General features: G+C 49.0%; 1 protein-coding gene across 1 annotated transcript in view; it reads left to right on the top strand.

Moving 5' to 3' along the window:
- The window catches only part of REV3L (REV3 like, DNA directed polymerase zeta catalytic subunit), a 250,580-nt gene extending 236,066 nt beyond the window's left edge, over positions 1-14,514 (top strand). The window contains exon 32 of the mRNA XM_075063888.1: positions 13,361-14,514. Coding sequence (XP_074919989.1) covers positions 13,361-13,501 — 141 coding nt within the window. The 3' untranslated portion in view covers positions 13,502-14,514. The remainder of the gene's footprint in view (positions 1-13,360) is intronic.
- Positions 14,515-17,083: the final 2,569 nt, after the last annotated feature.

Genomic DNA, 17,083 nt, shown 5'->3' with positions numbered 1-17,083 from the left:
GGGTCCCTCACAAACTGGAGACAGTTACTGTAGGTTTGTCTTTAGTATAACTTATGTACATACTCCATGAACTGAGCATTTGAGCTTGTTCCAGAATCTGGGATGAGCCTATGTTGTGAAAACTGAAATGCTCAAAATAGCACATGCATGTGATTGGACACAGGGTGCTAAAATTAAATTAACCCAGGAGTTCTCAGACTGGGAGTTGGGACCCCTCAGGGGGTCATGAGGTTATTACTGGGGGTCACGAGCTGTCAGCCTCCACCTCAAACCCCGCTTTGCCGCCAGCATTTATAATAGTATTAAATATATTAAAAAAGTGTTTTTAATTTATAAGGGGGGGGTCACACTCAGAGGTTTGCTATGTGAAAGGGGTCACAAGTACAAAAGTTTGAGAACCAGTGAATTAACCCCTCTGGAGCTTCGGGGAATGCAGGGGAGGGGGGGCCTCCCTTGGTAGGGTTGGGAAGGAGGTAGGTGGTGTAGGATATTGCTCTTCTCATGTGATCCCTCCCCCACGGAAAAGATAATAGCTTGGCTCTTTGTGTTAAATAGCTGTCTGCAAGCCTCAAACTGCTGAATAAGCTTTTAGGGTAGGGAAGACTGTGCCTCCCCAAAAGCCTGGCCCTGCCCCCTATCCAACCCCCATCCACTTCCTGCCTCCCAACTGCCCCCCTCAGAATCCCCAATCCATCCTGCTCTTTGTCCCCTCACTGCCCCTCTGAAACACCCTCCCCAACCACCACCTGGGACCCCACCCCCCACAAACCCCCCCTGTTTCCTGTCCCCTGACTCCTATCCAGCACTACCCCCTGCCGAATCCTGACAGACCCCTGGAATGCCCACGATCCAACCTTGCCTTCTCCATCCCCTGCAGAACCTCTGCCCCCTCCCCGTCCTCTGACTGTCCCTGGGACTCCCTGCCCCTTATCCAACTGCCCGCTGCCATGCTGTTTACCTCCGCCTCCCCTCTCTCCCAGAGCCTCAGCATGCTGTGTCCAGGAGCTACCCTGGCCCCTGGACAGTGCTGCAGTGGCGTGGCTCCAGCAGGACCGGAGCTCACAGCCCCTCCCCCTTACCATGCGGCTCTGAGCAGGGCAGAGCTCAGGCCCCACCCGAGCCAGGCCGCTTTAGCTCTGTCCAGGGCTGCTCCTGGACGCAGTGCTCTGAGGCGCCGGGGGATGGGGGAAGGCGGAGCGATCAGCCTACCAGCCATCCAACTACCAACCTCTGGTACTGATGCAATTACAAGCTGCCTTTTGGGCCCTGGTGCTGAATTGACCATGATACCAGCACCACTTGCTCCTCCAGTAGATATGGGAGGTTTCCAGGGTATTTGTACAAGATTCCTCCAGCCTCCCTTCCTTGAAGGACATCTTGAAAAGGAAAATCCCACCTGGCAACCATGGGAAGGACCTTGGGACCTTGTCCCCTTGACTTATGCCCATCATTGGACTTACTGGAACCCATGGGCCTTTTATGGTTCTACAGGATCCCATCTCATAAGAGGGCATGTGCGGAGCAACATCTGCTGCCTTTGGATCTTGCTCCACAGAGGATCTTAAGGAGGAGCAAGAGCCAACTGAGGAAGATGAAACACCTCCTTTGAGTGATGGTCCCATGTGGATTCCAAACGTGTGTGCACGTGCTGTGTACTAGAGCCGGAACTGTTCATAGTAGTGTCCATTGACCCATGTATGTATTGTCTGTCAGCCACGTAGCGTGTCCGAAGCTTTAAGAGCCTGCATGGGTCGACGCTGCTTCAGTTCCCTCTTACTGCCACATGACCAGAGTTGGAACCCCTGTTCCTTGGTGCTCCTATCTTGCTAGAAATACCGTGTTTTTTGCCTTTTTGCCTTGTACATAGTTCTTTTTCATAGTTCCAGTTAGTTCTTTTCTTTAGATAGTTGTTACTCTTTGGACTTGTTCCCTTGTGGGACTCTCTCCCCCAACCCAGGAACTATGTTCAGGCAAGCCGGTTTTAAGTACTGTTTCATGCCCTCACTCCTTCTTTGTAAGCAACAAGCACCAATGCTGCCTTTACTTCTTGGGCGAAGCCCATATCACTGCTCACTGCTCCATCTGCCGATCTTTTCTGCCCTAGACTCAGGAAGCTTGGGAGCTTTGTCTCCCTAAGTTCCTCATGGAAGAAGCGATGTGGCCACATACCCCTTCAGATCTGGCACTGACAGATCCATTGGAAAGCTGACTGGCACCAATGGTGGGTGATTCTCCTGGCCTTTCCGGAGCTACACCAAGTTGGGTGAGAAGTCGCGCATTGACTCTGAGGCTTCTGCTCTGAAGAAGCCTTGTTCAGAGCATAAATCCAAACATCGAGTTGCAACAGCACCAGCCACAGTGTCTTCCCAGCCGCTGTCACCTCCAGTGCCGTCCACACCACTGGGACCACCTGGTCCCATGCACTCTGGGACACTTTCCCCCCAGCACCAACAGTCGAACTACTGCTGCCTTTCGCTGGCTCCCATGAGCGCTCTGCACCACAGGTTCTCAGTCCTCCATCTCTGGCCGTGGAACCTTTCCTGTTTGTGGACCACCCCCCATTGTTCCACCCCACACTGATGGCTCTGGCAGCACTGGCAGCCCCACCCCTACCAGATCCATTTTCAGAGTCTGGCTGGTCTTCTAAACAGGACCCAGCCTTCTCACCAGCCTGCTCCTACAGCCCAGATCCCTGCTGCCAATCCTATCTGTCTCATTATGGCCCGGTAGCCAGTCTGTGGCTTGCCTACCTGCAGGGACTGCCAGTGCCTGGCAACCCCTACACTTGGCCATACTGGTCCACTGGGACCCATACTGCAGCCAAAGACTCTCTTCATGCCCGCACTACCACCTTTCTTCACCTCCCGTGGATCCACCCTCTGTCTATGAGGATCCCCACGACGCTTCAGCTCTCCCAGCACCCTCCGTACCACTAACACCATTGATTCCCTTGGTCCCTGCTGGCACTTCTTCATCGCCTGATGGTGCGTACATCGCACCTTCCCTTTCCCCTCTGGACGACCATGCCCAGTACCAGGACCTCGTCTGTCACATGGCCATTGCCCTCAATCTCCCTGTGGAAGATGTATAGGACCCCCACGATCAGTTCTGCAGGCCCCTGGACCCTCCCACATTGCCTTGCCAATACACGGTGCCATCCTCCACCTGGCACAAGCAGTTTGGCACACTGCGCCCCCCAGTCCGAAATGGACTGAGTGTAGACACTTTGTGCCAGCTAAGGGTACAAAACATGGTTACTTACCTTGTAACTCTTGTTCTTCGAGATGTGTTGCTCATATCCATTCCAGTAGGTGTACGCGCCGCGCGTGCACGTTCGTCGGAAACTTTTACCCTAGCAACTCAAGCGGCGCAGGTGCCTAGAGTGGCGCGCTAGGCGGGTGAATATATACCCTGGGCCGCCGTTCAGTTCTTTTGCGGTTCTCCGAGTGGGGAAGGAGGGCGGGTGTAGAATGGATATGAGCAACCATTCGAAAACTAAGAGTTACAAGGTAGTACCATGTTTTCTTCTTCGAGTGCTGTGCCATATCCATTCCAGTAGGTGATTCCCAAGCCTTACTAGCGGTGGGTGGAGTGAGAGGTCAAGTGCGCATACACAGCACGAACCGAAGGCGCATCATCCTGGACTGCTGGACCAGGGCATAATGGTCAGTAACGTGTGCACGAGGCCTAGGTCGCGTCTGCATGATTGCCCTGATGGGAATCGTGCGAGGAACGCAACCAAGACGATGCCTGGGCTCTGGTAGAGTGTGCAGTTTAACGCCCTGCGAAGAGGGATGCGCGAGGGTCGTACATGTTCTTATCAGGAGTAACCAGAAGCAGAGATCATCTGTGAGACTGGCAGCCCCCTTGAGCCGCTAGCTATGCGACAAAAGCTGAGGGACTTGCGGACGGCTTAGTTCTATCTATAAGAAATGCGAGCGCTCCTGTCGCACGTTCAGGCTGTAACTGGTGTTTGTACGAGATGAATGGAGGTTAGGAACAGAAATACGGGAGGAATATGTCCTGGTAACGTGGAAGGTGAGAAACAATTTTTGGGGAAGGAATGGCAGGGTGAAGGCCTAGTGCAACCTTGTCTCGATGTGAAGACCGTGTATGGAGGTCCACGACGAGTGCGCGCAGCTCTGATACGCGCCTAGCGTGTGAGGCCACAGTGAACGCGTTTCTCAGGACAATGGAGAGGGAGCATGTAGCCAGCGGTTCAAAACGGGGGGACTAAGCAAGACACACGGTTAAGATCGCCAGGAGGGGGCTGGATGACGACTTGAGGGTAAGGCGCTCCAGCCCTTTGAGGATCTAGTGAAGTGGGTGCGAAAGGCGAATGGCATCGGCCCTGTGGAAAGGGAGGTATGGCCGCTCAAGTGACCCGGAGCGAGGCTAAGCCAGGCCTTGTGTGAGCGACATAGGTATCCAAGGACATCAGGATGGAACCATTGGCAGGGTGGAAGCGCTTTTCCGCACACAGCACGTAAAAAGCTTCCACTTGGTAGTAAGTCGTCCTCGGGAGGGCTTTCCTGCCGAGAAGTACTTGCCTCACTGGGGAAGAGCAGTGCAATTTGGACCCAGTTAGCCACACAGGAGCCACGCCGAGAGGTGAAGGGATGAAGGTCAGGGTGACAAAGCCGGCCGTGGTCCTGCGTGATCAGGTCTCAGGTGAAGAGGCAGGGGACAGGGTCCATACCGACAGGTCCAGGAGCAGAGAGTACAATGCTGACGTGGCATGCCGGGGCGATGAGAATCAAGCGGGCCTGTCCCTGCGCGCCTTCAGAAGGACCTTGAGGATTATGGGAACGGAGGGAAGGCATAAAAAAGTTCGTTCCCACGGAATCAGGAAGGCATCCGCTAGCCGAGTCCGCTCGCGGCCTTGGAAGGAGCAGAAAGGGACACTTCCTGTTCGTGCGAGATGCAAAAAGATCCATGTGGGGATGCCCCACTTGCGGAAAAGCGTAAGGGCTACGTCTGGGAGAGGGACCATTCGTGGGAGCTGAACGACGACTGAGATGTCGCCAGGTTGCGTGCCCCGGGGAGAAAGGAAGCGACTAGGTGGACTGGTGGGCTATGCAAAATTCCAACAACATTATGGCTCCGACAGAGAAAGAGGAGATCTCGTCCCGCCCTGCTTGTGACATAGTGCGCTGTGGTGTTGTCTATGAAAACTGATACACAGCGGCCTTGAATTGCCGATGGAGCTTGACAAGCAGGCGGACCGCTCTCATTCCGGAGCTTGATATGGAGAAGCAGATCGGGAGGAGACACGAACCCTGCGGTCCTAACGGCCCTATGGTGGGCTCCCCTCCCAAGCCGATGCGTCCGTAGTTAGGGACAGATCGAGGGCTGTGGAGGATGGAATGGGCCGCCCGCGCAGAACGATGGACTCCTCCAGCCATGGAGGGAGAAGAGTTTGTCGTGTGGGACTGTGACGACGGTTCCAATGACCGACGGCTTGGCGCAGTGAGGATGAGCACGACTGCAGAGGTCTGAGCCGGAGCCTGGCGTGCTGCGTCACGAAAGTGCAGGCCGCCATGTGGCCCAAGAGTGTGAGGCAGGTGCGAGTAGAAGTTAGAGGTGCTGCTGCAACCTCCGGATGATGTCCCGATCAAGCTTGTGCGGACAAGGGAGAGTGGCCGTGGCCGTGGTAGAGTCTAGGACGGCGCCGATAAATTCTATCTCTGGGTAGGGGACAGAATGGACTTTCTCTACATTAGCATCAGGCCTAGGTTTGCAAAAAGGCGGCTGATCATGCGGACGTGGGAGAGCACCTGGCCTGCGACGGTCTCTCGGATAAGCCAGTCGTCGAGGTGGGGAATATATGCACCCGGCTGCGAGAAGGAAGGCGACGACTACGGCAATGCACTTCGTGAACACTCTCGGGGCGCCAAGAGGCCGAACGGGAAGGACGTCGAACTGATATGAGGCTGCCTATGAGAAAGCGCAAGAACCTCCGAGGGGCGGGAAAATGGCGATATGAAAATAGGCGTCTTGCATGTCGAGCGGCGGCATACCAGTCTCCAGATCTAGGGATGGGATGATGGTCTCCAAGAACCATGCGGAATTTCACTTCAGTAATATTTGTGAGTCCGCGGAGGTCGAGGATGGGACGAGACTCCTTGGCTTGGGAATCAAGGAATAGCGGGAGTAGAACCTCTGCCTTCTCATTTTGCGGAACTCCTGAATGGCACTTTGTCGAGGAGCGTTTGCACCTCCGGAGGAGGATCTGCTCGTGAGAGGGGTCCCTGAGGAGGGAGGGGGGCGGGAAGGCGGGTAGAGGCAAACTGCAGGTGGTATCCCAAACCAGCAGGTGCGGAGGACCCCCACGGTTGAAGTGAGCCGGCGCCACGCAGGAGGAATAGAGAGACGGTCGGAGAAGGGTGGAGAGGGGTTCATGGAGGAAACTGGTACATCGCTCTGGGTATCTTCAAATGAGGACTTCGAGCCGGAAGAAGGTTGGTAGGTCCTTGGCCCTTGACCCCTTGATTACCAGACTGTCTGCGCCTGCATTCTCTATTGTGCGGCGCTGAAAGAGTTTGTCTCTGTCTGGGCGGGGGAAAGGCCTACGCTGTTGTTTAGTTGCGGGGGAAGGGTCTACGCGTGTGTCACAGGCGTAGGCATTCCAAGAGTCGCATAAGCCTGTTATTTTTTAGGCTTTGCAGCCGCGGGTCGGTCTTATCCGAGAACAGGCCTGGCCCTCAAACGGAAGATCCTGGATGGGTGTGCTGGAGTTCCGGAGGAAGGCCAGAGACCTGCAGCCAGGAGATACAACGCATCATGACACGGAGGCCAGAGTTCTGGCGGCAGAGTCGGCCGCGTCGTGCCGCCTGCAGGAGGTGCGTGCAACTTTCTTTCCTTCGTCCAGAAGGGTGACGAACTCCTGGACGAGCGTCTTGCGGGAGAGCTCTTTGAATTTATCAGCCGCTGTCCAGGTGTTAAAGGAGTAGCGGCTGAGTAGAGCTGCTGGTTGAAACTCGCAGCTGCAATGCTCCGCAGAATAGACCTTGCGGCCCAGTAGGGTCCATCCTTCTTGCGTCCTTGGACTTGGGGGCTGGCGCTCTTGCCCATGACGTTCTCTCGTTCACGATTGGACCACGAGGGAGCATGGGCGCGGGTGGATATAATAGGTAGTCATAGTCTTTAGATGGGACCATGTATTTGCGTTCTACCCTCGGCAGTGGGGGGAACGGAGGCCGGTGACTGCCAGATGGTGTGGCGTTGCTCTGTATTGTTTTAATAAAGGGCAGGCAACACGAGTGGGGGCGTCAGACGTGAGTTATAACTGCACACAGGGTCTAACCTCAGAGACACTCTTTCGGCCTGAATGTTCATGTTCAGCGCCACTCGCTGAGGAGTCTTGGTGAGCCCTCAAGTCTAGGGGGGGTGGACATCGATGTGTGTTCCGGCTACTGCTTCATCAGGGGAGGAGATGAAGAGTGACTGGCAAAGGTGGGTCTGGGAGCTCCGTAGCTGGCAGTACGGTTAGCCTCCTGAGGGATTTCCGCAGGCACCGAATGGGACGGACCGCCTTCCTAGGGATGGGTGGGGCGTGTGACGCTGCAGCCTCTGGACCTCCGTTCTGGTCAGGCGCACGTGCGGGAACGAGCGGAGCAACTGGGCTTGATGGTATGCCCAGGGCGTCAGAAGCCCAGTGCTGTGGCCTGCTCATGGTACCTTCTGGGAAGATAGTGGCAGGTCTTTCAGATCCAGATAGATACTGTCAGTCCGGGAGGATACAGAGCCTTGTCGGGAGGGCCATGGTGGGCGAAGGAGGTAGCGAGATCCAGCGCCCTTGATGGGGCACGACCTCATGGTGAGGATCGTGCCGTGAGTCGTACCGGTGCGGGACCGGGACCGACGCTGGCGCCGAGTGCCGGGAGGTCGACCGGAAGAGGCCTGCGGTGCGGAGCGGCTCCGAGTGCGGCGCGGTTAGCGGCGGCTGGACCCGAGCGGTGCCTGGGAGTATCTGGATCGGCGTGATGATGACCGGTGCGCGTAGGAGAGCGGGCGGGACTGGAGCGGCGTCGCAAGGGAGACCTCCCTTGTGATCGGTGCCAGGATTGCGACCGGTGCGTGGATCTTGAGCGGCCGCGGGTCGGAGAATCGGTGACGTGCCTTCATAGGGGTTGGCTTTGCCTTAAGAAGCACAACCCGACGCGCGGCCGGGGGTTGGCGGCAGCCCAGGCTCAGTCAGAGCAATCAGGTCCCGTGCCGACGAGAAAGTTCGGGCGTGGACGGAGGTATCAGTCTACCCCCGATTTGGCGGGGAGCCTGGGAGGGATCGGACTCGACGGACGCGGGGCCCGAGTCACGAAACCCCTTGCACAGCCAGCAGCGGCTGGCGCCGGCAGTGGGTGCTCCTTACGGGGCCACTTAGCCGGGGTTGAGACGTAGAGGGCTCTTCGCAGGAGCCGGTGCCGGAGAAGGTCCGTGCCGGTGCGTCTTCGCGGTGCCGGAGGGGTGTGGCGGAGCGCGCGCTCGGTTGCGGAGGCGCGGGGTGAAGTGCCGCTTCCATAAGGAGCGTCCTGAGGCCTGGTCTCGCTCCCTTTTTGTTCGGGATGGAAAGACTTACAAATGCGGCACTTATCTGAGATGTGTGATTCCCCAGGCACTTCAGGCAGGGCGTCGTGGGGTCACTGTGGGCATCGTTTCTTACAAGTCGAGCACGCCTTTAACCCGGCGAACCAGCGCATCCAGCCCGGCGCCGGGCGCGGGAAAGGGCAGACCCTACCCGATAAGAAGTTAACTATATAGACAACTATAACTCTACTATAAAAACTACAACTACGGTATGCTAAGTAACTATGACTAACTAACTAGAACGTAACAATTGACAAGAGAGCTAGGGAGTGGAGGTCAGCTATGCACGTCCACATTCAACGACCGACACGGCGGTAAGAAGGAACTGAGGAGCGGGCGGGCCGGCAGGGGTATATATCACCCGCCATAGCGGCGCCACTCTAGGGGGCGACCTGCCGGCCCGCTTGAGTTGCTAGGGTAAAAGTTTCCGACGAACGTGCACGCGCGGCGCGTACACCTACTGGAATGGATATGAGCAAGCACTCGAAGAAGAACTTCTTCTTATCTCACCTTCCTCCAAATTCCTTGTAGTCCAGGTGGCCACGGAATGTGCCCTCCAGCTGCCTCTTTGTTCCACACACCTCGTCCCCAGACCAGGCAGCTAAGAAGTTCCTCTGCGGGCCTCCAGTTCCGCATTGCCAGTTACCAGGCCATTCTTGCAAAATATGACTTTCTTTCCTATACTAAGATTGCAGACTTCCAAGCCTTCCTGGCACCTGATAAGCATCGGGATTTCCCATGCCTCATGGAGGAGGGAAAATTAGTCGCCAAGGTGGCCCTTCAGGTCACAGTCAATGCTGCTGATACCACCTTCTGCTCACTGGCTTCCGGACTAGTCCTCCACCATGATTCCTGGCTGCAGTCCAGCGGTTTCCCAAAGGAAGTCCAAACTACACTTGAGAACCTCCTTTTTGACAACCAAAGCTCTTCAATGATAAAACTGGTGAGTCCCTCCGTTCCCTTAAGGATTCTCGGGTAGCCCTTCAATTGCTGGGTCTCTATAGCCCTGCCCCTACCTGCAGGTAGCCCTGGTCATCTTTCCAACTCCCTCCCCACACCCCCTATCAGCCCTATCCACAGCACCATCCTGAGCCCTCTCGTTTCCATCCTCGACATTCCACTGCCTCTATCTTGGCCACATCTTCCCTTCTGCAACGAACTCCCAGGCAAAGCTTTTGACTCCTTCCACAAGAACCACGAACCCTACTCGGTTCTTCAGATTCCACTATCGATTACTTTGGGCGGTTGTCTGGCCCTGTTCACCCACAGTTGGGGCAAGATCACGTCATCCACTTTGCTTGCCAGGCCTTTCTGACACTTCTCCATGACTGCCATGTCTTAAGTGTTATCCAACAACATGGTGGCTGTTATTTATGTCAACAAGCAGGGCGGAAGCCAGTCCCTCTGGTGGAGGCCATCCTCCTTTGGAACTGGTGCCTCCGGCACATCTCCCTCCATGCTGTACATCTTCCCATTGTGAGCAATTCCCTTGCGGACCAGCTCAGTTGCTCCTTCCATGCGAATCGTGAGTGGGAACTCCACAACCCCACGCTCCCCTCCATCTTTTGCTAGTGGGGCACTCCTCAATGAGACCTCTTCACCACAGTGACCAATCACAAACTTCCCCTCTTCTGCTCTGGGGAGCCCTCGGTCCAGCTCACAGAGAGATGCCCTTCTTATTCCCTGTACCAACAAACTCCATTACACTTTCCTGCCCATTTCCCTGCTCCAGTGTTGAGGCTGTTCATAAATTGTATACTGAATTGTTTGGCCACACTTTATGAAATATACTCAAGAAACCAAATAACTGATATCAGTCAGGTTTATTAATATGGTACAGGAAAAAGGTTCTATATGATACCAGTCTCCAAAGAGCAGTCCTGTGCAGCAGTGTTAGATTCACCATACACAGAAGGTGTGCTCTTCAAAGTTACATCTCTAAAGCTTACTTTGTTTACTAGTAAAAGATACTAGACACGTCACCTGGAACTGGATTCAATTAATCAACTGTTTACTTTGTTTGATTCTGGTACCATGGTGTACCCCCTTTTCTTTTGTTCTGAGCACATGCATTCAAGGTACTAAGGGGAGTGAAGACACAACCTAGGGCTCTACCAGGATAAATAGGTTTGTGAGGGTAACTATGGTTTGTGAAGTTATATGTCAGGGGAGCCAAACTGTGGCTCATGAGCTGCATGCAGATCTTTTACAGCCAGAGTGTAGCTCAAGGAGCCCCTTCCCCCCATTCTCTACCTACCAGACTGGAATGGGGGGGAGAGCTCGGAACCCCTGGGTAGGGACTTCTGCCTAACAGGAAGGAGAAGCTTGAGGCTTCTGCAGGAGCGGGGCTGAAACCTCGAGCCCTGGCAGGCACACCCTGCCTCTCGAACTTCTGAAGATTGTCGTATGCAGCTCAATGGGTCAGAAGTTTGACCACTCCTGTTCTATATCCTCATGCTGACAGTCTTCCTATTTACTTAAGCTAAAGCTTACTTCAGCTAATGCAAGGAGTTATAGCATACTTAGCATAAGTGAACAGGATTATGGTATAGGCCAGTTTAGGCTACATCACTGTTACAATATTTGTGCCTAATGTTATTAGTTTGCTTAATGCATACTTGGATATATGGTGTGCATATACATATCATTAATATGATGTACATTTATATGCTAGCCAGCATACATTAGTCAACAAGGTGTAGGCCGAATGAGTGGAAGGAACAGAGATAGGACTATGCTGGTTGCTGTCTCTACCTTGAGAAATGAGTGATCTTTCGGGAGCCAATCATACGGGTAGGGAAAGACAATTATTTTGTCTGGTGGGAGTCTTTAAGAGAATGATGGGACCCTTCTATGGCATCACTAAAGAACCTGGATTCCCTCTAAGGGCAGGTGCTTGATGGTATTTTGTACCTACTTGAGAGCATTCCTTTTACTTTAACCATAAAGGTCTGTAGGCTCTGGAAGTTGAGCACACGTTTTTATAACTCACAGGGTACAAACACATAGCAAAGCTAGCAGCAAAACTGAGCTCCACTGGATCTTAACTACCTTAGCCTAATTTATAAAACTCAGTTTAAAAACCATTTACCTGGATCCAAACTATACTTAAACTGAATTTAGAAACTGGCTTTAATACTTTTTAAACAGTTTGGTCCCTTGCCCACAGTTTAATTAAATTGTGTTTATAAAGAACTAGTGCGGATCATCTTAAAAACTATTGAATACAATTGAAAGTCTCGAACAAACGAGGTCTAAATTAAGTTCATGTCATGGTCGCTAAGGATTCACACGAATGCTGTGTTTGAAAATCACATTCGAATGTCCTGAGTCAGCTAATTTACAGCTGTTTCTGTAGTAGTTTTACCTTCCCTTCCTCAGAACTTGAGCACTAATGCACACTTGCCTGAGTGGGTTGCTGGTTCTCAGTTCCAATAGGATTGAGTGAAAAATGTAGTCCTCTGTATGTTCTGTGTAGAAGCACTTTAAGTGGGTTCTGAATTCTCCCAGAAGTAAGTAACATAGGGGCTCATCACTTTATCCCACCTGCTGCCATCACGGTTGAATTGTAGTAGACCCAGTTTTACCAACTTTTGAGATTTTATTGTGAGTCTTGCAATATTTGGTGTTTTGCTTAAGCCCCACCTCCTGGATTCCTGTGATTATGTGAAAATCTCACCTTGTTTTAAAACAAAATTTTAAGTTTTTAGCCCTTGAGGTTATAGAGAAGAGCTTTAAACATGAATTCTAGGGGCTGAAAAACCAGAAGACAAATAAAAAGAACCCACATTTATTATTTTTTAGAATTTCATGGGCAGGGGGGGTGCTAAGTCGTGATATTTTTTTACTGCCTGGGCTTGATGATACTGCAGATATGGAATTGAACAGATTTTTAGAAATAGAGGAAGTTACTTCCCTTTGATTTTTAAAGTTGTTTAAACTATGCAGAGTCAGATGTGAATGAAGTAAAGATCAAACGTTAAAGGAAACTGAAGTGTAATTGGAAACATTAGAAGATCATTAGAGAGGCAGAAGAGGACAGGGGGTTAGAACTAAAGGGTTAGAACTAAAAGGAACAGAGTGGTGAGTGTGTTAAGATTTGCAATTGCAGCATTAGAGATCACATGGCAGTACCATGGCAGTTTGCCCCTATTGCTACAGCTATGTTCAACCAAATATCTCAGATTACATAAATAATTCACGCAGCAGAACATTAAAAAGGGTAGATACTTGTTTACATATGATCATGGCTTGAAATATCTTTGATTTCCAATACTGTTCAAGTCCCCACTGTTAAAAAGCAATTTTTAATCATAAATACAATAATCACATTCTAATATTTTGAAAGTAATTTGTCATGAATTTGACTGATTTCTCCCATTTACCACCAGATGGTAGTAAAATTTGAGAAATGAGACTGAAAATGAGCTGTGTAACTAGTTGTTGGTCTCAGTCCAGTTCACACTGGATGATGTCCACATCCCAGACACAGCTGTCACAACTGACATTTGGACAGTCTCAGAAGAGACAGTATGGTAGCATGGGGACTGCAACTGTCACTTGATCCCTCTGCTCAAAATTGATCAACATTGTGGGGTATCTGCCACTGACAGAACTTTACCCGTTCTGTTGGTTGGACTTTAGGCTGGTAATTGGAACTAAATTCACTTGAAAGGAAAAGATTCACCTGAGTCTTATTTATGCTTGATTTATAATAATCCTCTTATTAAATGTAATTTAAAAGAAGCTGTTTTTTTTTTTTTAATATATCTAGATATGCAAGAACTGTACAGGTTGCTTTGATCGACAGATCCAGTGTGTTTCTCTGAACTGTCCAGTACTTTTCAAGCTATCCAGAGTGAGCCGAGAGTTATCAAAGGCACCATATCTCCGACAACTACTCGACCAGTTTTAAGTGATCTGTGTTACAAGATTCCAGGTGCTATTTTTTTTCAGTGTTTACTACACTAAAACTGTTGTGCATGGTGCTTTTTCAATGTTCATCTAGTCCAAGATCTCCATTTTAGCTGTTGGTTTACTATCTGAAGAATAATGAACGATTATCGTAACTAAATGAGAAATACCCTTATTGATCTATTCACTTTTTAAGATGTACAAATTCCTTCATTCTTTCACCTTTTTAACATACTGTTTTATAATGCATATGTTGAAATAGCTATGTGTAACATCTTGTAAATCCATTTCAAAGTAGAAGTCAAGTTTACTTCCCAGTGGTTTGCTGTGGAAGGAGCACTGAAAACCTCTTGAAACAATGAAACCATTAGTGTGTGTTCTCGAACTGTCAGTATCAAAATGTGTTACCTATAGATATATTATCCATCACTTTATAATTTTGTGTGCGAAATATTTTGTAAATACACTTTTTTACTTTTCAAACAACTGAGTAAAATAATGTGCAATGAATTTTATACAGATAATTTTAAAGTTCGTTGGTATATTTCCTCCTAAGTTTTGCTTGATTCCAAGTAGATTGTTATTTTGATCAAACTGTGCAAACAGTAGTATTGTGTAGCATTTTTAAACATTATTTTCTATAAATTGCTGTCTTGCTTTAGCTATTAATGGGGCATTGTGAGGAACTGTGCAAAAACATTTTTGTTACAAACCTGTGGGACTGTTGCAATACTTTAAATATAAGAAATTTTATTCCATTTTTGCTTCTTTTGTATAGACATTTCTATTGCTTCTAAATATGCTTAAAATATTTTCTTTCCTCATGTACTGTACAGTTAAATCTTATTTGCCATCATCTTGACAAAATGTGTATTTAGAATATTTGTATAACTGTATAAAATGAAAAAGGAATTATGTGGTCAGTGCATTGTTTTCTAAACTGGAAATCATTTTGTTTTAGAAGTTAATAATGGAAACCATATTAAAATTGAATAAAATATGAGCTATGGTAAATCTATATGCATTTTTTAAACTTAACAGATTTGCAGTCCAAGTCATTACTTCATTCAGTAGCATGCATGTGCTGAATGAGCGAAACCAGCTAATTAGCAGACTTGTCTTTCTTCCACTGGGTCAAAACAGTAATATTGTTTCATACAGTTGCTATTCTCATCAATCTACCTATCACGAGGTAACAAGCAGAGCCTTTGGTTTTAATATTTTAGCTACCTGGGAGAAAAATCAGTTCAAAACTCGAGAGAGAAAAGCAGCTGTTCACGAATCCTCATTGTCATCTTTTTTTTCCCAAGGTCTATCATAAAATCATCAATGAAGAGTACATTATTTACAAGTATTTCAGAGACAGGAAGCTGTTAGAAGCAAAATATCGTAAAATTGTTTCATTGGAAGTCTCTGATCCTAAACAGTACTTGACTATGGACATGCTTGCTTAGGGAAGTCATAGATTGATAGATTTTAAGACTAGAAGGGACAATTATTAGCATCTGGTCTTGATCATCTGTATAATACAGGTCACCAAATATCAACTTGTAATCCAGGCATCAAGCCCATAACTTCTATTTGTCCTATAACTCAGTCTTTTAGAAAGATATCCATTCTGTTGCACAACGTCCCCTCTCATTCATTACTAATGAAATTTGGAGGTAGTACACTGGTGTTGCTGGAGTCTCCAGGACTGAGATTCAATCCTTCAGCACAGGCCATGATATTTTCTATTTCCTGTGGTGGAACAAGTTGGTGGTTCAGTTTCTCCTAACCATTTTATTTTAAAACCTTTATTTTTATTAATTTTCATACAGTTGCAACTTACAATCTTTCTTCTCCTTCTCTCTGACCGTGTAAATAGTAGAATGATGGCTTCAACCACCTGGATCTGCTGCTGTAGTACGTCCCTGACTGACCCCTCTTCCCCCATTTGGGCATGGCAGGCTGTCCTACAAACTTCTGGCTTAAATTGAAGTGGTGTTTCCTTTGTGAAGTAGCATTTACAGGTTACAGAGAGTGAATTATGACTTGCCTGTTCCAGTCATTTGACCCTCACCACTGCCAAGAAATGGGGCTTAGAGTAAAACTGGCATGTTGAGTCTCCATCTTACACTGAAAACCCCAAACAGGAGCTTCTGAATATTCAGTGTGTGTGTGTGTCTCAGGACACAGAGGAAGCTGTCTGGCCAGTTCCGGGGGAATATCCTGCAACAAATCCTGGGGTGAAGGGTGGGACCCTGAAAGTATCCACAGTGCTTAACTGTTCTTACAATTAGAAAGTTTTTTCATATCTAACCTAAATCTCCCTTGCTGCAGATTAAAACGTCTTGTCTTGCCTTTAGTGGACCAGGAGAATAATTGATCACCATCCTTTTTTTAACAGCCCTTAGCATATCTGAAGGCTGTTATCAGGACTGTCCAGAGAAAAGAGCCATTCTTAACTCAACAGCTGCTGGAAAAGATTCATAGCCATCAGTTCTCCAAAAAGCAAGAGTAGCTTTTGATCCCAGTGCAGAGAATTATTCTCCCAGAGGTCAAAAAAGGCATGGCTCTGGCCATAATGTTCCAGATGTACAAAGATCCAAAATTGCATTGTATCAATCATTTCCTGAAGAGCATCAGCAGTTCAGTTACCTCAATGGGCTAGGCTTGCTGGTGCCATGTATTAGTTTCATTCTTGATTGGGTTTCTCAAAATGCCCCTGCAGAAATTCCACTGAGGACACACAATCATGCATGTGATGCAATACAAAATTAGGGGTCTTTCTCAGAGCACATTCAAATGCCTCGTGTGCAGGGAAGTACAAACAATATGTTGAAAGCCAACCCAACTTTCACTGTAGACCAATTATGGAAGTAAGCATACTTGGACAAGAGCCTTTCAAAAATATAATAGCAATCATACTTTTAGTTCATTTTGACATCTTTTTTTAAAAAAAAAAGAAAAAACCACGAGATTGGAGTAGTGGTCCATCGAGCCCAGTATCCTGTCTATGACAGTGGCTAGTACCAACTGCAATAGTGAACGGTGAAACACATAGCAGGCAATTATGGTACTTGCAGAGGAAGTCTCCCCCTACCTCCTACTGGCGTAGGACTGAGGTGTGAGTATTTCTCTCTCTTCCATAACCAGAGATCAAAGCTTCTCAGGGGCAATGGAAATAATATCCTGGACAGAGAAAAATCTGTTGTCTTTTTCAAGACAGCTCACATAAAGAATACAGAAAAGAGGAAAAAGAAGTTGAAGTCCTCCAGTGGCCTATAATGTATTTTGGACTTTATAGAGAGCCAGGGACTCCACATTGTACGTGCAAAAAATAATAAAACCTCTTGAAGCAGAAACTCCTACATTCTCAGCCAGGAACACCTACAGATAGTGTGGGCATTGGAAGAGAGAGAGAGTTCGGCATGGATTCTCCATTGACCTGTGACACACAGGTCTCTGAGAGAACTTGACCAGGATATTTCATGTATAGAGCTGGTCAAATTTGCATTTCAGGTGTGAGGGGAAACAGAATGCCCTCTGGAGCAAGACTGCCTCTTTGGGTAGTGCCCATCACACCTGATCTCTCTATGCT

This window comes from Chelonoidis abingdonii, chromosome 3 (assembly GCF_003597395.2).
Source record: "Chelonoidis abingdonii isolate Lonesome George chromosome 3, CheloAbing_2.0, whole genome shotgun sequence".
Taxonomy (NCBI): Eukaryota; Metazoa; Chordata; order Testudines; family Testudinidae; genus Chelonoidis; species Chelonoidis abingdonii.
The sequence above is the reverse complement of the archived record's forward strand: the minus strand, read 5'-3'. Positions and strand labels throughout refer to the sequence as shown.